The sequence below is a fragment of the Panthera leo genome, chromosome B2 (assembly GCF_018350215.1).
Source record: "Panthera leo isolate Ple1 chromosome B2, P.leo_Ple1_pat1.1, whole genome shotgun sequence".
Classification (NCBI taxonomy): Eukaryota; Metazoa; Chordata; class Mammalia; order Carnivora; family Felidae; genus Panthera; species Panthera leo.
The window spans coordinates 28,600,772-28,622,849 of record NC_056683.1 but is presented as its reverse complement, the minus strand read 5'-3'; the positions used below and the strand labels follow the sequence as shown (position 1 = coordinate 28,622,849).

The 22,078-nt window shown below is 42.4% G+C and overlaps 1 protein-coding gene across 7 annotated transcripts in view; it reads left to right on the top strand.

The window, feature by feature from the left end:
* The first annotated feature begins 403 nt into the window (after positions 1 to 403).
* The window catches only part of DUSP22 (dual specificity phosphatase 22), a 63,891-nt gene continuing 42,216 nt past the window's right edge, over positions 404 to 22,078 (top strand). For 4 of the 7 annotated variants that reach the window (XM_042938107.1, XM_042938102.1, XM_042938101.1 and 1 more), the window contains exons 1-2: positions 1,078 to 1,398; positions 15,911 to 15,944. In XM_042938107.1, the coding sequence (XP_042794041.1) occupies positions 1,378 to 1,398; positions 15,911 to 15,944 (55 nt within the window). In that variant the 5' untranslated portion in view covers positions 1,078 to 1,377. Of the gene's footprint in view, positions 478 to 1,077; positions 1,399 to 1,446; positions 1,557 to 14,219; positions 14,293 to 15,910; positions 15,945 to 22,078 lie in introns of those variants that run through there. The other 3 variants (XM_042938104.1, XM_042938103.1, XM_042938108.1) reach the window with 3 other exon arrangements.

Below are 22,078 nucleotides of genomic sequence, written 5' to 3'. Positions count from 1 at the left end.
GTCTGTGTAGGGGGCACAGTCCATATAGAGTGCAAGGTTCAGCCTGGCAAGTTCAAGAAGCACACAGAAAGCCAGTGTGGCTGTAACTTTGTGAGCAAGAAGGAGCAGCTGAAATGAGGTCATCAGGGGTGAGCCTGGCCATATTAGATTGATGCACATGCTCATTTAACAAACATTTAAGCTCATATTGTGTGCAGAGCATTGCTGAAGATATACAAATAAAACTGAGAAACCTCTACCTCAAGGATTTCATCCCCAGGGAAGAAAATTAAGAGTTTAGTAGGGGGTGACAGAATTCTCAAAACAATTCTGCCACAGCTTAGAAAGTGTTCCACTCTAGACAGAATCATAATGCAGACATTACTACGTTGCATAGCAAGGACAGGGGCTTTCCAGAAGCAATTATATTAACACAACTATGCACCTACTACAGTTTACAATCTGAAGATGGGCACACACTAGTCGTCCAAAGCCACGGTAAGAGGTCTGAGATCCCGCCATCTGCTCCCCCAGGGTAGGGAGGTTAAGTCATCCCAGAGATGAGTCATTGAGCCCACCTTTTCCCACCGGGTGAGCCTTCTCGGTCTCCGTGGGTGGGGCAGGGCCATAGGAATCCCCCAACCCGGGCCTAAATCTGTCGCACTCAGAAAACCCAGGCAGGGGAGCCGCGAAGACCAAGGTTAGCACCTGATTCACCGAGGGAATCGAGGCAGGGTGGTGACTACTGGTAACAGGCCCCCCGAGTCGCCCCAGGGGAAAAGGTCTGCGGGAGTTTTGGTGACCCCGATCTCGGGGGACCTGGCCTAGAGACGCGCTGCGGCCGGGTAGAGGCGGTGCCTGCGCGACCACCAGACCCCGCCCCCGCCCCCGCCCCCGCCCTTCAGTCTACCTCCCGGAACGCGCGCCCCAGCAGTCCCCGAGGCTTGCGCTGCGCGTGCGCTTTGGGTTTCGGCTCCCGCCGCCAAGGAGCTGTGGGCCGCGCGGGGCGGGGCGAGCGGTTGCAGCTGCCGGGAGCCAGACTACAAGTCCCAGGGAGCCGGTCCGGCCAGGGAGGGGCGCTGGGGCGCACACGGGGCGTGCACAGGCAAAGCAAGACCATTTCCCGGCAAGGGCGCCAGTGCCTCTGCTCTGTTCGTCCGGGAAGTCCGGGTCGGACGAGCGGAAAGCCTTAGAGTCCAGGCCGGCTCCCTGGAGCAAACCCAGTGGCCTGGATGTCCCTGATTATTATTATTGTTGTTTATACTGCGAGCACGAAATTCTTCCCCAGGGCCTCCTCCCCCGCCCGCCCCACCTGCTCCCTCCTCCTCGTGTTGTAATATGCCTTTATTGAGCCTGCGACCTCATTACCAAGGGTGCTAGAGTTCGCATTCAGCCACCATGGGGAATGGGATGAACAAGGTAACGTGTCTTTCTTTCATTTGTTCTGGTTTTGCTTACACTTTTCAGCCTTCCCCGAGGCTGGTGTTTGCTGGGCAAGGAGAGAGCCTTCGACGAGTGCCCTGCTCTCGCTCCGACCTGTCTGGCCAGGTTCCGTTCCACAGCGACTTTGACACCTGGTGCGCTTTCCCCTGGTGGGAGCGGGAGGGCGGGGCGGCGCGCCTGTAGTGGTGCTCGCGATGTTTTTGTTTTTGAGGTGCCCCCGTCTCCAGCTTCCTGCGGGCTTCTGGGTAAGCAGTCTTCCGCACCTACCCTGCCATCCTGTGTGCTCTGCGACTGAGAGCAAGCCGTGCTCTTTAAAAGCGTTGACACTTGTTCCGCGGAGACCTCAGCTGAGCTCAGAGGGGTTGTGGTTTCTTTTTCTCCCTTCCCCTTCTCTCCCAGAGTCGACTCTTGAAGCATCACCACCCACATTATTAGTAAACTAGAGTAGCTATTTAATTCCTGTTTCTCCCATATTCTTCTTCTTCTTCTTCTTCTTCTTCTTTTTTTCTTCATGTGGACAAAGAAGTTGACAGAGACCTAAGTCCTGAGGTGTTACCTGGCAGGGGAAGGAGTTGTTGAGAAAACAGATTCAGATTTGGTTTATCCTGGATTATATGGCTCCTGCAGCAAGGGCAACCTGTCTGACTGGCTGTTTGTGCTGATTTTGCCTCACAGAAAATCCATATTGGTCTCTTCTTTTTGTCTCTGTTTTGCCCCCCACCCTCTACTCTCCAGTGTCCCCAGAACCCCCTTCTCAGGTTGTGTTTTTCCTGACAATGGAAGATACCAGGTTTAGCCCTGTAGTTGAGAGTTGCCTGGGGTTCATGTCACCCACAAGGTTAAGGATTTTGTGATCTGGTACTAACTGGTTTCAAGGAGAGACTTAGAAAACTTTTAAAAGTCCTCACCAAAGATAAGTACCTCTTCATAGGCCTTTAAATGATCTGCCTCCATTGTATTCCACACACCTACATCTCCACACAGACTCAGCTTTCATAGTTGGTGGGTATAACAATGTGGCTGTCTTTCTTTTCTTTTTTTCTTTGTGCACTGCGGTCAGCAGTGGCTTGGTTCTTTCAGCTAGAGTGTGAAGTGGGATGGGGGAGTATTAGAACTCAAGGTTGGGAAGAAGAGTTCAGTTAGGCATAATCCTGTGTACCCAGTTAAGTTTTTTTCACCTGCCTGTTTCATGTTTATTGTGTTCTGCAGACACAGTTTATGGAAGAACTACTGTATGATTTAGGCCTGCATATCTGAGGCTTTTGGCAACCAGAATTGTATTCCTTGTGTGTACGTATGTGTATGTGTGTGTGTGTGTGTGTGTGTGTGTGTGTGTGTGTTGGGGGAGGGGGGCAGTGATCAAGATTAGAAACAGACTATTTCTCTCTTGGGTAAATACTTGCATTATGTCCCCATTAGCACTGAAATCCATCAGCACCATGAGCCTTCTGCTTGTTAAATGAAAACAACAATAAAGGTGCTTCCATAAATTTGTGGTCTCTTTTTGCCTTCCCACTAGTTGTAGTCATACCTTAGCTTTCCTTTAGTTCTTTCTACTTTTTTTCCACTTGACTTCTTCACTCTCCACCTTTTTCAGCATTTAATTTGTAGTATTTTAATATTATAAGTCAAAGAACATAATACCAATGATTGCCTGAATGTTCAAAATTAATTTAAGGCTTTTCAGCAAAAACAGTCATAGTCATGATTTTTATCTTTTGAAGAAGTAATACATTTCTTGTTATTATCTTAACCATCTTGTATTGTAAACAGAGCCATTATATCTAACGTGCTGTGCTGTGCTAGTTGTAAGGGCAGAGGGAGAGTATAGTGGTAAATGACACAAAGGTTTTTCATAGAACCTTTGGTATAGACTAGCAATTGAACCAACGGAGGTGTTTGCCTCCATTGTCACAAGTGAGTTTCCTATGAAATCCATGGACAGCTTGATTTCCACAAGGCAGGATGCTTTTGGAGGACACAGAGCAGTGAGGAAAAAAGGGGCAATCAGCTTGGGCCGCTGGGTTCTGAATGAAGTAAACCAACCCTGGCAGTCAGTCAGGGGTTAAGGTGTCAGAACCAGAGGGTCCTCACATCCTACCTATAATGGTAGTGCTTTCTTTATCCCACGTTTAGGTGAGTAATTCAGGTTGACCGAGATAAAAACATGCACTTGGAGAAGCATTTAGAGTGGATTTCTCTGACATACTGCTCAGAGAGACTAGATTTTTGTTTGTAGTGGGACATTATAGTACTTAAAATTAATAAGACAGTATAGGAGTTTCCGTTATAGGTCCTCACCCAAAAGCGTAGGAGGTTCAGACCCTTGAAAGAGCTTTGCATCAACTGGGAATTTTCAAAGACTCTACAGAAACATGACATTTTCATGCAATATCCTATTTAGTTTAACTCTAATCTCACTATAGATGTTTACTAGATTGATCTTTAGCATCTTAGTGAGGCACTCTGCATTGTAGCTATGAGCCAGACACCTGTCTTTGAGTCCAGGCTCTTCCACTTACCAGCTGGGTGATTTTGAGTAGGTGATTTATCCTCTGTGCACCTCATCTATAAAACAGGGATGAAAACAATAGCACTTCATGGGGTTATGGTGAAGATCAGATGAGTTGCTCTGTATGGTAAAGTCTCGAAATAGGGCCTGACACATCATAAACTTATTAGTGATTACAGTTTTGGCCAATTCAGAGAATCTATTTGGGAATTGTTTTAGTTGCCTGCCTTTCTCTCCTCCTTTTATGAATCTCAAACATGAAGGAAAAGAAAAGATGGCTTTTCCTATTTTGCAATTAATTTGGAGCTCTGGGGAGCTTTATCAAGTTATTTTTCAGAGTCTTTAGAATTCACTCGGGATAAACTGCCATCCTAGCACAAAGAAAAGACCTCCACTAACTACCTTCACAATCAATGGAAACTAGGTTCCAAACCTAGCATTAGGAATTTAGTCATGTTACTTAATCTCTCTGATGGTCCATTTCCCACAAAGAGGAAAAGACAGACCTCCCGGGGTTATAGTCAGGGTTAGACTTTTTATGCTAGAGGCACATGACATGAGGCTCAAAACTAATAGATCACAAATGCTGTGTTCTCTTTCTCTACATCCTCACATCTTTAACTGGCCAGAACACAGAAGCCTCATTCCCTTAAATTGCCTGTGTTATATGCTCTGTCCACCTAACTGAGACATGATGTTTACCACACAAGAGACAGGAAAGTATTGATGAGAACATCTTCCATGAGGACATGGAATATAAGTAAAAACTGCTATTCTTGGAGCAGTCGTAAGAAAATCTACATTGTTTAGTTCCTAAGTTTTCTTTTGCTTTGCTCTCAGCACAGAGCCTGCTTGGATCCTCTGTCTCCCTCTTTCTCTGTCCCTCCTCCAGCTTGCATGCATGCACTCTCTCTTTCTCTCTCTCTCTCTCTCTCTCTCTCTCTCAAAATAAATAGATAAATATATTTTTAAAAGATTTTAAAAAATAAAATGTGGCTAACTGCAAATGAGATGTGATTTAAGTTTAAAATACACACCAGACAGTACAAAAATTGTAAACCATTCTATGAATAATTTTACATATTGGTTACAGAAATAAGTTTGTATGTTGTGTATTATAAATATTATGAATATATATTCTGAATATATTCTGAATATATTTCAGTTAAGTAAAATATATTTTTAAAATTGATTTCATCTGCTGCTTTTTACATTTTATGTGACTACTAGAAAATTTTAAATAACATGTGTGGCTCACATTGTATTTCCATTGGGCCACCACCGTGGTAAAAGACAGAGGGGTAGGGCTATCACAAAGCCTGATTTGGGGTATCTCTACCACTCTGCTGCTTCATGAGTGTGATCTTGAACAAGTCACTTACTGTTTCTGAGCTTCAATTTTTTTACCTCCTTCAATTCATAGAGACGGTGGTTAGCTTATCTAGTTTTCTTTGCTCTAAAACAAATATGATGATACCTCCTCCAGATACTACCAAGATTCTTGAGAGAAGCAAATGAGAATTTATTAGAAGACATTCCTGCAAACTGTAAAGTACAAATATGCACTGCTATCAGTGTTCTTAGATTTGTCCCATTAATTGTTATAGTGATAACATTGGTTTAGGATAGCTGTGTTCTGCTTAGGAGGATAAGGGAATATAGTTGAGAAAGGAGTTTAGTTCAAGGGGAAAAGATCAAAGACATGAATATGCCTCCTTAAGCATATGGCAGGGTTCCTCAACTTCTACACTATTAACATTTTGGACAGGATCAATTTTTGTTGTGGGGGCTGTCCTATGCATTGTAGGAGGTTTACCAACATTCCAGGCCTCTACCCACTTGGTGCCAGTTGCCCCCTTCCCCCATTGTGACAACCAAAAATGTCTTCAGGTATTTCCAGGTGTCTCCTGGAGGGCAAAATCATCCCCCATTGAGAGCCACTGGCCTAGGCTTCTCCACTCAGAGGAGAAGGTGTGTGTGACTTAGGACTAGATTGTTATCAAAAGGTGTAATAGGGCCTTAAAAGTTGAGAAGCTCTGTTTTTGTATAGTAAGGGGCTGGAAGGTTAGACATCCTTGTGCTATGAATGCCACTGTTTCCATGTGACAGCACCTGACTTGGCCACCTTCATAATTTATTCATCTGTTCATCCCCCTGTTTATCATATTATATTATTGAACACCTGCTATTGTCAAAGCACTGTGCTAGAGCCTGTACTGGGCTTCTTGTCAAAGACAAGAAGACCCTGCCACCTGGCCCCAGGCAGCTTACAAGAGGAGTACTTCTGCAGGAGGTGAATATACCATGTACACAGCTGTACAGATAAAAACTGCTCTATGCTGGTAATCTCTGTCTTTGGTCCTCTGTACTACCTTCTGGATATTTTTTCTTTTCAACATTATATTTTTATTTTGTATTGAAGGAAAGATGCTTAAGGCAATGTTCTAAGTGCATACGAGAGTATTCTCAGTTTCTTCCTTTTGTAAATGCAAACTGGTTAAGTCCATGGCCAAATGGCATTAAGAAAGTGTGTGAAATTTAACCCTTCTGAGAGTCCACCAGATTCTTTGAAACCCAGAAATTTCTGACTTGGGAAGAATTAAGATTCTCCTACCCCCCACAACCTTGTACTGCTGCCTGATCGGGAATTTTATCTCTTAAATCTGTTTGGGTGATGTTCTTAGACTCCATGGCATCCTGAAACACTAAGAGAAATGTTTAAAAAATAAACTCAAAATATTTACTGCCTTAGAAGTAGAATTCTTTTGTTCATAAGTGCTTTTTTTGTGGCTAAGGATTTGGTTTTATGTATTTCTGTATGGCCAGTGTTAGTATAGTGTGGGTGTGAACAATATTGATGAAGAGGATCCATTAACCATGGAAAATATTTAGCATGGTCTCAAAGTATTTCTTCAAGAGTCTGCCTTCATTTTCTATTTGCATACAGTCTTTTATCAGAAAACAAGAATCTTTTTTGACTAGTGTAGTGCCAGAGAGCATCTTCTCTTGCAGTTCATGCTATGCTCCATCACCTTTTATTATCTCTTCATGTGCCAGACTCTGTGGCAGGCTTTTGAGACAGAGTAGGGAACACAATAGAGACCTCCTTCAGGGTCAATCAAAAAAGCAAGCAAATAATAAAATAATTTTAAGTTCTGATAAATAAGATGAAGAAAATAACAGAGTGGTGTGATGAAGGGTGTCAGGGAGTTTAGTGGTCAGGAAAGCTGACCATCTCAGGAACTGTCATCTCATGGAGTATCTAAATGACAAGGAGCCACCCAGGTGAACAATGGAGGAAGACCATTCTCAGCAGAGGGAAAGAACAATTATTTTCCAGAAGGCCCAAAAATGATTAGGACCAATCTGGTTCTTATTTTAGAGTCATAGAACATTCCCAAATGCATATACACACTTCTTTCCTTGGTCTATGCTTTTCTTTCCTTCCAGGTGGTAATGATTTTCATGTGCTTTGCGTTCTTGCTTCTGGCTTGAGCTCAGACTTCATGAATTGACTGATTGATCAGCCACTTTGTCCCAGATGAACATTCTGCTCCTCCATGATCTCCTCTACAAGTCATCTTTATGCTGGAAAATGATTGTATTTCATTTTTCTCTTTCTCTGTACTTAAGGATTACCAGCAACAAGTGGATGGGTCAAATGTTTTGAGTTTCAAGTTTGAATTACGAAGCTGACTGGAGTAAAAGTTTAAATATTCATGGGGTTTTTATTTTTCTTGAAAACAAAACTGTAATTTCTCTTTCTGCCAATGGCCAGTCGTGTAGCCTTCCTTTATCTTGTGTAATTCTATATGGAAGAAACTAAAGAAACTGGGATTGAGCTATTCACTTTCTTCTTTTTTTTCTTTTTTTAAATTTTTTTTTTTATTTAACGTTTATTTATTTTTGAGACAGAGAGAGACAGAGCATGAATGGGGGAGGGTCAGAGAGAGGGAGACACAGAATCTGAAACAGGCTCCGGGCTCTGAGCTGTCAGCACAGGGGCCCGATGCGGGGCTCGATCTCACGGACCGCGAGATCGTGACTTGAGCCGAAGTCGGCGCTCAACCGACTGAGCCACCCAGGCGCCCCAGAGCTATTCACTTTCTATTTACAGCCCTTGAAACACTAGTTTACTCTCCTGGTCTTGAAAATGGAGTTAAAAGTTGACTGAAATAGCTCTGTCACCTCTTTGCATATGTGGAATTTAAGAAACAAAACAGATGAACATGGAGGGGGGTGGGAAAGGAGGCAGACCAGCAAACGGACTCTTAACTCTAGTGAACAAACTGAGGATTGCTGGAAAGGAGGTGGGCAGGGGGATGGGTTAAACAGGTGATGGATATTAAGGAGAGCACTTATTGTGATGAGCACCAGGAGTTGTATATAAGTGATGAATCACTAAATTCTACACCTGAAACTAATATTATGCTGTATGTTAACTGAAATTTAAAGTTTTTTTTTTTTTCAACGTTTTTTATTTATTTTTGGGACAGAGAGAGACAGAGCATGAACGGGGGAGGGGCAGAGAGAGAGGGAGACACAGAATCGGAAACAGGCTCCAGGCTCCGAGCCATCAGCCCAGAGCCTGACGCGGGGCTCGAACTCACGGACCGCGAGATCGTGACCCGGCTGAAGTCCGACGCTTAACCGACTGCGCCACCCAGGCGCCCCTGTTAACTGAAATTTAAAAACTTGAAAAAATTAAATCATAAAAGTTTAAATGCATGCAAAAAAAGTGCATCTTAAATTATTTTTAGTAAATTGGCTGTTTGATTTTGGTAAATTTAAGCCTTCCTCTGCCAGCACTCTGCTCTGGCATCCCAAAGGGATGCCACTCTCCTCCAACACTGGCCCCTGTGCTTCTCCCTCCCAATATTTAAGGTGTTTTTTTTTTTTTTTTTATGTAGTTGATAACAGTTGAAAATTGGGCTGTTTCCCTTAAAACCTGGATGCTGGAATTGGGGGTCCCGCTCTGCATCTTTGTGTGGTCACAAAGCTATGGGGAAGTTTGGGTAAAAAGCAGGCATGGGGCTGTGGCTGAAGACATAGCAACCTGAGTTCGTGAAGGTCTCTCTTGAAGTGCCAGATTTAGGCTTCATGGTGATAGATACTTGGAACCCTGAGAAGGTTTTAATCTGAAGAGTTACATACTCAACTTTGCACCTTAGAGGGGAGTTTGAGGATTCCTTTTGAGGGACAAGTCCAGAGGTAGGGAGATCTTTAGGCGGCTGTTACAATAAGCTAGAGGAAGTTGAACAAATGTAGTAAACAGAAGTTTCAAGAGGCAAATAAATTGGGGAGCTATTAAGGAGTAGAAGTAAGTGTTTAATGGGGTGCTAATAGAGTCCAGAGAAGGGAGGAATCTCTTGTCAGAGTGATCTCTAACTGATTCTGGGAGTGCCAATGGTGCTGCTGTTTACAGGGTGGATAGGACTTTGCTAGTCTGTGACTTGCCTGAAGGTCTGTGCAGCTCATTTGCATTTGTGTATTTTGTCTGGGTTGAAAGGCCTACATCAGGGGCTGTGGTTGTAAGCAACAAAAGCCAAATGTGGTTGCTTTGGGTATAATAGGTAGGATGGCCAGGAAGGCTGGAGAACCAAATTAAGGCTACCCTGCCAGAAGCAGATCCTAGAACTTGTCTGGGGAGAGCATTTCTGGGGCTACCCAAAGATACTGCTGCTGCTATTGTTAGGCTCCAGATGTGCCACCAGCCCTGCTGCCCCTAGTGTAGGAGAGAATGCTCTGGGTTATCTCTGGTTTCCAGTCTGGAGCAGCTGTGGAGACCTCTTGCACTTAGGTCACATTTCCATGTCACAGCAGCAAAGACAAATGAAAGTAGATATCTGGGTATTTGCAGCTTCTGTAGTAAAAGCTAGGCTGTGCTTCCCACCACTCTAAAGTGGGTGGTCGGGGGGATTCCTCAAACATAAGAAAGGGCTTCCGTGGCTAAGAAACCAATAAAATAAAATAATTGTCCATTAGAGTGTTTATAATTTTTTTAGTATAGCCAAGGGGGATGAGGGACCCCAAATAGTGGGGACTATTTCTCTGTTTATGTTTACAATTTTTTTAACGTTTATTTATTTTTGAGACAGAGAGAGACAGAGCATGAACGGGGAGGGTCATAGAGAGAGGGAGACACAGAATCCGAAACAGGCTCCAGGCTCTGAGCGGTCAGCCCAGAGCCCGACGCGGGGCTCGAACTCACGGACCGTGAGATCATGACCTGAGCCGAAGTCGGACGCCCAACTGACCGAGCCACCCAGGCGCCCCTATTTCTCTGTTTAAAGAGAATATTGAGAACAAAGAAATGTGACATTGCAAGGTAGGACCAGTAAGGGGTAATAGGAAAATAGGGGTTACTTGACTTGGCTGCATGTTAGAGAGAAATAGGGAAAATCCTTCAGGGGTAAGTTGGAACCATCCTGTGGAAGCCAAGTTGAAATTTTCAGTTAAAATTCAGTTTTGGAATAGAAATACCACATGAGCCAAGAATTCTACTATTGGGTATTTACCCAAAGAAAATGAAGACACTAATTTGAAAAGATATATGCACTCCTATGTTTACTGAAGTATTAGTCACAGTAGCCAAGATATGGAAGCAACCCAAGAGTCATAATAGACAAGTGGATAAAAATGATGTGAGATCTATCTATCTATCTCATGGAATATTACTCAGCCATAAAAAGGAACAAGATCTTGCCATTTGCAACAGCATGGATGGACTTAGAGGGTATTTTGCCAATTAAAATAAGTCAGAGAAAGGCAAATACCATACGATTTCACTTATATGTGGAATCTAAAAAGCAAAACAAGTGAATAAGCAAACGAAAAGCAGAATCACACCTATAAATACAGAGAAAACACTGGTGGATGTCAGAGGGGAGGCGGTGGGGAGGGGGATGGGCAAAAATGGGTGAAGGGGTGTGGGGAGTACAGGTTTCCAGTTATGGAATGTGTAAGTCATGGGGATGAAAGGTACAGCATAGGCAGTATAGTCAAGGGTATTGTAATGGTGTCATGTGGTGACAGATGTTAGTTACACTTGTGAGTGTAGTATAATGTATAGAATTGCCAAATCACTATTTTATACACATGAAACTAATGTTACAGTGTGTATCAACTATAATCAAATAAACATATTTTAAAAAATAAAAATAAAATTCAGTTTTGACTCTCTTTTTTCTAGAAAATAAAGGGTTTGCTATGAAACATCTAGAAAATGACCCAGTGAGAATATGACATTTAAAAATTAATTTGATGGGACAGAGAAGTTAGTTCAATGGATACTACTCTAGCCCATATATGAACTGAGGCTCTAATCTGGGGTGGTGGCTTTGGGCCAAGGAGCCAGGACTGTTCTGGGAATTTGTAACTCACTGGGGAGAGAGAGGCACTAAGGAAGAGAGAGGGAGGTACTGTGGTGGGAGTAGCCTCCAGGTTTTCACTCTGGGTGACTGGGAGAAGGTGACATCATCAGGAGACTTGAATTGATAATGTGGGTGGGAAGATAATGTTTGGTTTTAGATAGCCTTGCAGGGAGTGGAAGCCAGACTGGCGTTGGCTTCTAAAGGATGGATTTAGGAATCATAAAACTGGGGCACCTGGGTGGCCCAGTCAGTTAAGAATCTGACTCTTGATTTCGGCTCAGAGCGTGATCTTGCAGTTTGTGGGTTCGAGCTCCACATTGGGCTCTGTGCTGACAGTGCAGAGCCAGCTTGGGATTCTTTCTCTGCCCTCTCCTGATTGTGCTCTCTCTCTCAAAATAAATAAATAAACTTAAAAAAAAGCAATCATAAAACCATGGCTCTTAGAGCAAGGAAGAGAGGTGATCTCAAGTTCTTGCTTTATTTTATTTAAAGAATAATATGAAACATATTTATTTTAAAAGAGAAAGTAGTAGAAGTACAAAAAAGAAAAGAAAAACTGGGCCATAATCTTTTCCCCAAATAACCCCTCTTGACTTAAAAAAGTAGGGGCACCTGGGTGGCTCAGTCAGTTAAGTGTCCAACTCTTGATTTCGGCTCAGGTTGTGATCTCATGTTTCATGGGATGGAACCCCATGTTTGGGTTGTGCTGTTAGCACAGAGCCTGCTTGGGATTCTCTGCCTCTCTCTCTGCTCCTCCTCTGCACATGCTTATGTGCACTCTCTCTCTCTCTCACTCTCTCTCAAAATAAATACACTTAAAAAGAAAAGTAAATTGAAGTAATGTTCGCATGAAGTTAGACCATCTAAACCATATAGAAAAGTGCAAACAGCAATACAAAGTGGCCCTACCTGGACCCTCCCCACAGCCCCCCGTGTTCCCTTTACAGAGGTGAACATGATAATGAATACATTGACTACATATACAACTTTACCTTTCCTGTATTTTTATCATGACATTTCCAAGATATGTTAAATAAAAATATATGAAAAGATATTGCTAATGGCTACACACATCTTAATCATTTTAGTGGTACTTAATCTAGAGCCCAGAAAGCTTTCCATGGCTGTCTGTGTCTGCTGCATGCAGCCTGGTCCACAATCTGGACCACAGCCTCCTGTTCTGCCTTCTCTGTCTCTGCCTCCCTCATGTTCTCTCCTGGTAGATATTGGCCTTCTTTCTCTCTACTGGCAGTTTCTGTTGCTCCCCTGCCTGTCCTTCCCTCTCTCCTGGCCCACTACCCTTGAGCTGCAGGTCTCCTAAGTGTTGCTGCCTCCTGGAAATCTTTGGCGATCCCAGAGTGGTCAAGTCACCTCCTCTTTCCCTAGGCAAGGAGTTCCACAAGGGAAGTAGGCCTTTGGCAGGACCATGTCTCTCTCCATCACCCCTATATCCTGAGTGCCAAGCATGCTGCCCACATGTGACCAGAAATCAGTAAACATTCATCTACTGTTATATGTTCTGTGATTTTTGGCAAATACACATGCTTACATTATAGTTCATTATAATTGTCCATTTTATGAATCTGGAGCCATTTGTGGTCAATGTTATAAAAGAAAAATTATTCTGACACTTATTAAAAGTGGTAAAGAAGACCTTATTTGACGCTATTGAAATAGGGGGAGGTACTATTGCAGGTGACAGAACTCAACTCCCAATACAACAGGAAAAAGTGGGGATTTCTAGCCAACAGGCAAGTTGAGGGAAGGATGGAAAATTACTGAAAAGAACTTGATTAAGTATAAAAGGTATGAAATGAGCTTGACTGGATATCAAGAGTGGGAGGATTCTTACTAAACAGGCTTAGCAGGATTCTTTGCCAAAACTGGCAGGCCACAGATGAGGCCTAGTCAAGAGGAAGGCTCAAAGGAGCCTAACTGAAATTTGGTCAAGGAGGAAGTCATTGTTACTATCAGCCAAGAGAGCCATGTGACGATTATACCCTTTAGTATCTAATGTTTCCTCCTAATAAAGATAGGAGAGACCCTGTACAACAGGAGATTGCATATGAAAAAGCTCTATGCAGCCAAGAGCTGCCAGAGACTATCAGTTTGATCTATCTCTAAGATGAACTTGTATTGTTCTTATATTTTAAAATAGGAATAATGCAGTATTTTCTCCACCCTTCCTCCCAGGAGAATCCCAAAGACTGATTATGTTTCAAGAAAGACCTGTCAAATGTTTTAGCTCCTTGGCAATGGATGCTGGTGTTTTCCCCTGAGATACTGTTTCACATGTTCCTGGTTACAGATCTAACCTGGCTTGCCTCAGTGCTGCGACTTCAGTCATGAATATAACTGACCTCTCAGTCCCCAAGGGAACTCTCCAAACTCAGTTAGCCATGGTGATCACACATCCCCATGCCCTGCTCACTTCTGGGTCTTGCCTATTGTCCTGGAGTACTGTTAATCCTTGAACAACACAAGTTTGAAATACAAGGGTCAACTTGTACAAGGATTTTTTTTTTTTACAGTACTGTAAATGTATTTCCTCTTCTTTATTATTTTCTCAACATTTTCTTTCCTTTAGCTTACTTTATTGTAAGAATACAGTTTAATATACGTATAACATGCAAAATATGCATTTATAGGCTATTGGTCAGGCTCCCAGTCAAAAGTAGGCTAAATTAATAGTTAAGTTTTGGATAAGTCAAAAGTTATTCATGGATTTTCAACTTTGTGGATGGGGTTGATGCCCAATATCTTCATTGTTCAAGGGTCAGCTATAGTAATAAATTCTTTTTTCCTTCTCACAAGTATCCCTATTTGGTCGCTATGTTCTGTGGCCCCTCAGCTTGGCAACCTCTGTACCCCGGCACAGAAGCTAACCCTAGACCTGTATTGCTGTGTTCCAGCAGGCTGCCTTGACAGTGACACAGTACCTTCTGCCTGCAGTGACTTGCACAGATGCTATCAATTTTTAGCAAGGTAACTGGTTGTCAGGAAGATGCTCAAAGAAATCCAGGCATGTGAAGAATATTACCACATGCTGCTTTCAGCTTTCTTGGTGGGAGTGGATAAAAATAGGGAGTGTGAAGCAAATGGAGCTGAGGGATGGTGGAGCAAATGGAGCTAGGGTGTGGGGTGGTAGTACTGACAGGAGGGTGTCACCAGGGCACCAAGGGTCTGCAGTGGCCAGTATTCTGTATGCATTTGAAAATCATGTCAGCTTCCAAAAGCAGTGTCTGTATTTGGATTTCGAACTCTTTATACAAAGTAATGCCAGATAAGAATTAGCTTTGTATTTTGCAAAGTGGGGAGTTGCGTGTGAAAAACCCTGCCCTGGTTCTTATCTCAGATTTACTGAATCATTCTATATGGCAGCTGGGGCTGGGGCTTGTTCATAAATCTGAATTTTTAACACCTTCTGGTGATTCTGATGGATTGTCTTGTTTGAGAACCACTGCCTTAGGAGAAGTAGACATTTTGGAGCAAACATATGCTTTTATTAACCTGTGCATTTCTTTTTTTTTTTTTTTTTAAATTTTTTCTTTTTAACGTTTATTTATTTTTGAGACAGAGAGAGACAGAGCATGAACAGGGGAGGGGCAGAGAGAGAGGGAGACACAGAATCTGAAACAGGCTCCAGGCTCTGAGCTGTCAGCACAGAGCCCGACGCGGGGCTCGAACTCACGGACCGCGAGATCGTGACCTGAGCCGAAGTCGGCCGCTTAACCGACTGAGCCACCCAGGCGCCCCTAACCTGTGCATTTCTAAATGCACAGTTGATTCATTCATTTAGTAATTCTTTATTGAATAGTAATCACGAACCAAGCCCTGGGCCAGGAGCTGGATATACAGCAGTGAGTGAGAGGATGTGTTTGCTGTCCAAAGAGCTTTCTAGCCTAGCAGAGGAAACAGACCTTCACCTAGCAATACCCCTGTGACATCATCACTATAAGGGGAATACCAAGGACTGTGGGTGCTGAAACTGGGGCCTACCCCAGACTCTGGACTCAGGAAAGGCCTCCCCAGGGTGTGAGTCAGAGCTGAGACCTGAGGGATGAGGAGAGTAGGAGTATAGCTTCCAGACTTGGAAAGAGCATGCACCAAGATCTCAGCAAAGGGAGGTTTTCTGGAGCTATGAGATAAGTTGGGGGGGGGGGGTATTTACGGTGTTATGAGAAAAGGAGGAGTAGAGGGGGAAGGGTAGGGAGGAGTGGTAGATGGCTTGGACTTGGGCCCCTTTGGTTTGGGGCTGTACTCAGAATGCTAAGGAGCATTGCAGGGCTTAAGTGAGGGAGAACATGTGGCTCTCTGTGAGGATCTGTGGGGGGATCTTGGTCTTTAAAGTCCCATGAGCTGATGGGTACCACCATGCAGCTATTCACAAGCTATTTGAGCAGGCTTTCTAGTGGCTGTGGGCAGGGCCAGAGCCCTGGAAACAAGGATGCCCAGTCATCTGTGCTGTCCATATAGGAAGGTGCCGGGAAGTGGGCATGGGAGGCAACAGGCCTGGGCTGTGCTCCCACTGCTATGGTGAGGGCCCAGCCTCTGTGTGCTTCAAGTCTGTAACACTCACATTTGATCTGTGTCTCTCTCCTAGATCCTGCCTGGCCTATACATTGGCAACTTCAAAGGTGAGTTATCTTTTATTATTGTGGTAACATACACATAATATAAAATGTGCCGTTTATACCATTTTTAAGTATAGACTTCAGGTGACATTAAGTACATTCATATTGCTCTGCAACCATCCGTCTCCAGAACTCTTTTCATCTTCCCAAACTGAAACTCTGTGCCCATTAGGCACTATTTCCCCCACCCTCAGCCCCGTAGAAACCACCATTCTACTTTTTGTCTCTTTGAATTGTACTGCTTTAGTGTTTGCAGTGTTTGTCCTTTTGTGTCTGGTTTATTTCACTGATCATAATGTTGATTCATATGGTAATATGTGTCAGAATTTATTTCCTCTTTAAGGCTACATATACATATATAGCCTTAAATATATATATGTATACATATGTATATATTTTTTATCTATACATATATGTACGTATGTATGTATACATATATGTATATATGTGTGTATGTATATGTCTGTATATATATATATATATATATATATATATATATATATATATATATTACCTTTCATCTATTGATGAACATTTTGGGCTGCTTCCACCAAAGGTGAGCTTATTTCTTAAAAGATCAGCTTGAAGCTTCTCAAGCATGATTGAGTCAAGGTGTCGACTCAGTTTATACAAAATCTGATCTGGACATAGCCACCACTTTTGTCCAGGCCCCTTGCTGGGACCTCATACTTGTGCTCAACCCCTTAACCAATGGCTGACAGAGTGGTATGGGGCCACATAGGTTCCAGCTTACCTTTGATCTTCATTTTAATTCTGCATGCTTGCTGGAACATTATTATCAAAAGAAGATGGCTAAAAGGCACATTTAGCAGCCATGTAACTTATCTATAATCTTTTATCACTTTTGTTTTCTGGTTATTGTTAATACATTTTCAGAAACCTGGGAAAAATAAGTGGTAATTTTATCTCTGGTAGATTATCCTCTTCTTGTGTTGACTTTTCTTCTTACATATTTCTCTGCATCTTGTTCTATGTGTATTGATTCACTGTTAGCTACTGACTTTTTTTATTTTTAGTTCATCTGTCTCAAAATGCTCTTTAGCAGTAGAAGGGTGAACAGGCTTTTGTTAGTTTCCAGGGAGGGGCCTAGTTCCCCTTCCATGTGATGTTCTGAGTGTGTTTAAGTGAAGACACTGGTTCCTTACCACTGGAGATATATATACTTAATAGAATGGAGTAGACCTAGGAAACTTGCAAAAACAAGCCTGCCTGTTGGAGAGAGCCTAATCTCCTCAGAGGGCTCTGAAGTTCCTCCCCCCTGGAGCAAACCAGAATACATTCCTGTCTGCTTTGAAGTTGTTGCTTAAATTTGGGTTCAAGTTCAAAATGACTGTTAAAACAATCTTTTTTTTCCCCAATATATTTTAAATTACTTTAATGTCATAGGAAATTAACCATTAAGATAATTACTGAAAATATGCATAAAGGAACACCTATCTTTCATAGCCATATGATGACTATATCCACAAATCACTTAACTGTGAGATCCCATTACTGTATATCTATTTCCCTGTGAATCTGTATCAGGTTTTCTCCCCCCAAACAATTCTGCACTAGTAAAAAAAAATGCTATAGCATGCTATATTTACTCACCAAAACCATCAAAAAAGACTTACCTCTGTAAAGTAAATCTTGCTAAAGTGGTATATGAGAAACCAATAAAACACACATAAGGACAACCCAGAAAATTTTAGGTTCTGTACCCACTGATTAATAAAAATGCCTCAGGAGAAACCACATTGAATGAGAAAATGCATAATGCTGCTCTTTTTTAATTCTCTGCATAATGTTTATTTCCTTCTCTTCTCCTGCCAACCACCCCTTTTGGCTCCTAGTGCTGTTAATTGCCCTCAAAGAGAATTGAGCATAGGGAGCTGACAGCTGCTAATTGCTACTAGAACATTTTAAAAATAGTACTGGAGTTCCTAAATTAGTAAGCTTTGTAGTTCTGAAAAAGCAGCAAGTACTTTGTGGTAGGTAGGCGGTAGTACTGGAATACATTAAGAAGCAACTATCTTTTGGGGTTACTTAGGGAGTTATTAACTACTTTCATGAAGAGAGGGGAATGTCTTTGTGTTTGAGAACAGAGTTTAGGATAAATTCTTAGAAGTAGAATTGCTATGTGAAAGTGTTTACAAATTACAAATTGTAATGAATACCAACCCAATTAAGTATGTCTGCCAACAGTTTATGATATTTTTATCCTTATTCATAGTAGGTTACTTTCTTCTAGAAGGTCATGGGCGCATAATTACAGGGAACATTTAAAACTCTTTGTACTATGGGGTGCCTGGGTGGCTCAGTCGTTTGAGCATAAGACTTCGGCTCAGATCATGATCTCATGGTGCCTGAGTTTGGGCCCCACCTCGGGCTCTGCACTGACAGCTTGGAGCCTGGACCCTGCTTCAGATTCTGTCTCCCTCTCTCTCTGCCCCTCCCCCATTCACGCTCACGCGCACGCTCTGTCTGTGTCAAAAATAAATAAACATTAAAAAAATTTAAGCTCTTTGTACTAAAATCTATACCTATTTTCTAAGTATTCAGTGTCATGGGAATCCCTCACAGTTCCTGGATTCTTGCTGTGGGTTTTACCCATTAGAGATGTCTACACCAGCCCATACCTCTCCTGTTCAGATGGTTGATATTTTTTCATTGTCTTCATTTATTCTGACATTAGTATGTGGCCGTTTTTTATTCACTCATTAATTCACCAAACATTTATTTAACACTTACCAAGTGTAAGGCTTATCTAAAACAAAGGAATAATGATACAGTGAATGGACAAGAGGCTGGAAGGAAGTGTTGCTCTCCATACAGTTGCCTGTGAATTAATTCATTAATTTCATAAACATTTTGCAAGTGCCACTGTGCTGGGAGTCTGACGTGAATGTACATTTTGGTCCTCAGTGGTTCAAAGTCAAGAGGAGCAAGTACAGAACAGGGGAGCAGGTCCTACCATGGAGAGAAGCAGTGAGGCAGTCTGCCTTGGAATCTGGTTACCCCCCACCACACACGAGCCAGATGTTACCCTAAGACACATTACACAGCCTGGACACCAAGGGGGCTGTGATAAGGATGAACTAGACAGTGCAGCTGATACACTCCATTCAGTGTCTGGCACATAACTGGTCAGCAAGTGTCAGGCTGTTCTTGCCCTCTCTATCTGTGGAATAGGAACCACACACTTATTTCAGGATGTTGTGGAAAGGAGATAGAGCTCATACAGCACCCATGCCATGGTAGGTGCACAGTAGGCATTGATCATTGTTAGCTAGTAAGGGTGGAAGACCAAGGTGAAAGGATCATGACTGCTCCTGGAAAGTGAATCCAGCTGTCATAGGTGCTTTAGCATGATGTCTCATTTGTCGTTTTCTTCTCTTTTTAAACTACAAATAACACATGCCTACTGTAACACAACAACCAATACAAAAATGTATAAAGAAAAATTAATGGAATTTTTTTTTTTTTTTTTTTTTTTTTTTTTTTTTTTTGCCTTTCTGAGAGATCTTCATTGTTTTACAGCATGGATTGGCACTGCTATTCAGGTCTTGGTTCTAATGGCTGTGGTCTCTTCAATCCAATCATTGAATGGTCTCCTGTCCTGGCTCCTTCCTCCCCTCCTTCACTCCCCCATCTCTTTTGCCTCTCTTCTCTTCCTTTCCTTTCCTTCCTTCCTTCCTTCCTTCCTTCCTTCCTTCCTTCCTTCCAGTGTGATCCTTTACATGTCACCCAGAAACTTCCTCCTTTTTCTTTTTTAACTTTGCAATGAATCACAAATGGTTTTCCAACACCTGGTGATTTTTCTACCTAGAGAAAAACCCACAAACCAACCCAGCTTCTGGAGTCTGGTCTTTGATGAGGTTCTCTCAGTTGAGGTGTCTTAGCTGAAAGCTGGCTCTGCCTAGAAGCTAAGAGGGAAGGCAGGAGTGGAAGCTTGACGAGGAGCTCCAGGACAAGAGGCTAGGGTTATCTGCCGCTTCACAATTTGGCAGATCCCAAAGTGGATGTGAACTGACAGAGGACATGTCCTTGTTTGAAGGTGTCCACAAACTTCTAGAAATGTGGGAAATAAGCTCACACCTTATGTGTGTGCTGGTTATGTACATAAAGACATGCTTGAGGTCTCAGAGCCTTTGTTCTTCTGCATCTGCCAGTGAGAATGGCCATGGTTCCCAGTGGTAGTTCCCCAGTTGTTCAGATAAGGCTGACCTGGTGAACACTGATCTTTGGTAATCTGCTGTTAACTGAGCCTAAGAGAATCAGATGGTGAGTGATGAGCATCAGGTGGTAGAGCAAGAGCTGGAATTCAGATGTCTTCGAAATAAGCATGTATTTGGAAACATTCAGTGGTAATGGAGATTGAAGCCCATACTGCAGCCTTGAAACTTAATCTGGTCCTAATGATAATAATAATGATGGCAATGATGACATTTACTACATGTCAGCCAAACACTATTCTAAGCATATCATTTAGTATTTCCAGCAGCCCTTTGAGGTGGTACTCTAACCATTTTCCCACTTTAAAGGTGACAAAAGTGAGGCATAGAAAAACTTGCCCAAGGTCAACACCAATAAATGTTACAGCCCACATTTAGTAAAGAAGGGAATAGGTAGGAACTGCCCCATTTTGGCCCTCAGCCCAGGTTGGAAATGTATCCACTTAAAAGTTGAAATCACTAACAGCTAATTTATAACTCTAGAAGGTATTGTGACATACAATAATTTGTAACTCTAGAATTCATTAAATTTCACAGTGGGAAGTAGAACTACAAAACAGATCAGAATCACTTACCCACCACTGAGCAGATCTCAACTTGGAAGGCAAAAGTTGTTTGGGAAATGACTCAGAACATGGCTTGGGGATCAGGGTCAGAGCAGAGGGAATTGGGCCCTTCTAAAACAGAGACCTTTGTTCTCCTCTTCGCTCACTCATCCTGCATGGCCATGCTTTTAAGTCCACAAATCAGCGTAGCAGGTACTCTGAGTATTGGAAAGGCATTATCAAAGAAGTTCTTTCCTGCCAAATATCTGTTTCTCTAGAGTGCTTGTGATAATGGTGTTATTTTCTAGTGCTTCTTCCAATATATTTTTGTTAATTTTTAAATAAAATCAAAGACAATTAGAGACAATTCTGCTTGACTTTGATGGACTAGCTTATTTCCCATGGCCACTCTGGCATTTTTCACATCTTAGGACTGGTTACCCCTGTTCATCTTCTGTATCAGTATAAGATCTAGAGCACTAATTCCCCTTCCTTAAGGAAGCATGTGGCTGCCACTTTACCTTTTGAAGACAGCATCTTTCAGGAATCCACATGTTCCCTTAGCAAGGTCTTACCAGTGATAGATGGGATCTTCTGCTGAGGGAATGTGCAACACCAAAGGAGAAAGATCAGGTAGGTGTTTCTATTTCAGTGCTCCCACTATGTAAAAATGACATTTGCTTCTTCTGAAGTCCACATGAAGCCTCAGGGGGGTAAACAGAAGCAGGTAGCAAGAGTGGGCAAGAGTCCAGGGGTCAGGGGAGATGTTGAGAGAGAGAGAGGAAAAGAACATAGTTAGCTGTTTTACCAATGAAGGATTGACTATTTGTTTTACTTATTAATGTAATTTATGTTGAATTTTGTGAGTAGTGTGTTTTTTAAGTTTTCTTTTCCTGATTATAAAAGTAATGTAGGCTCATCAGTCAAAATAAAATAAAAACTTCAAAAATCCAAATGTGATAGAAATATGTTAAATAGAGTGAAAACTTCCCCAAACTCTACATCCCAGGGTAACCATGGTCAGTGTATATTCTTCTAGATTTTTTTCCATGGGAATTCTAACTTGTAATCATCCAGTTGGCATTATTAATGCTATTGCATTAATAATGTTACATTTGTGATTGCAAGTGGCTGTGAGTTGTTTTCTGGCTTAGAAATGGCATTAAAATGGCATGCTACAGTGGGGAAGGGACATCATTGGCACCAAGTCATAGCTCACTCCCTGGAGGCCCTGCAAAGCTCCATATGTACAGGGCACACAGTCTTCTGGGGTTCTTATTCAGATGCATGTTCTGATCATGTAGTTAGGTAGTGGGCCTGGGAGTCTGCACTTCCAGCAGGTTCCCAGGTGATG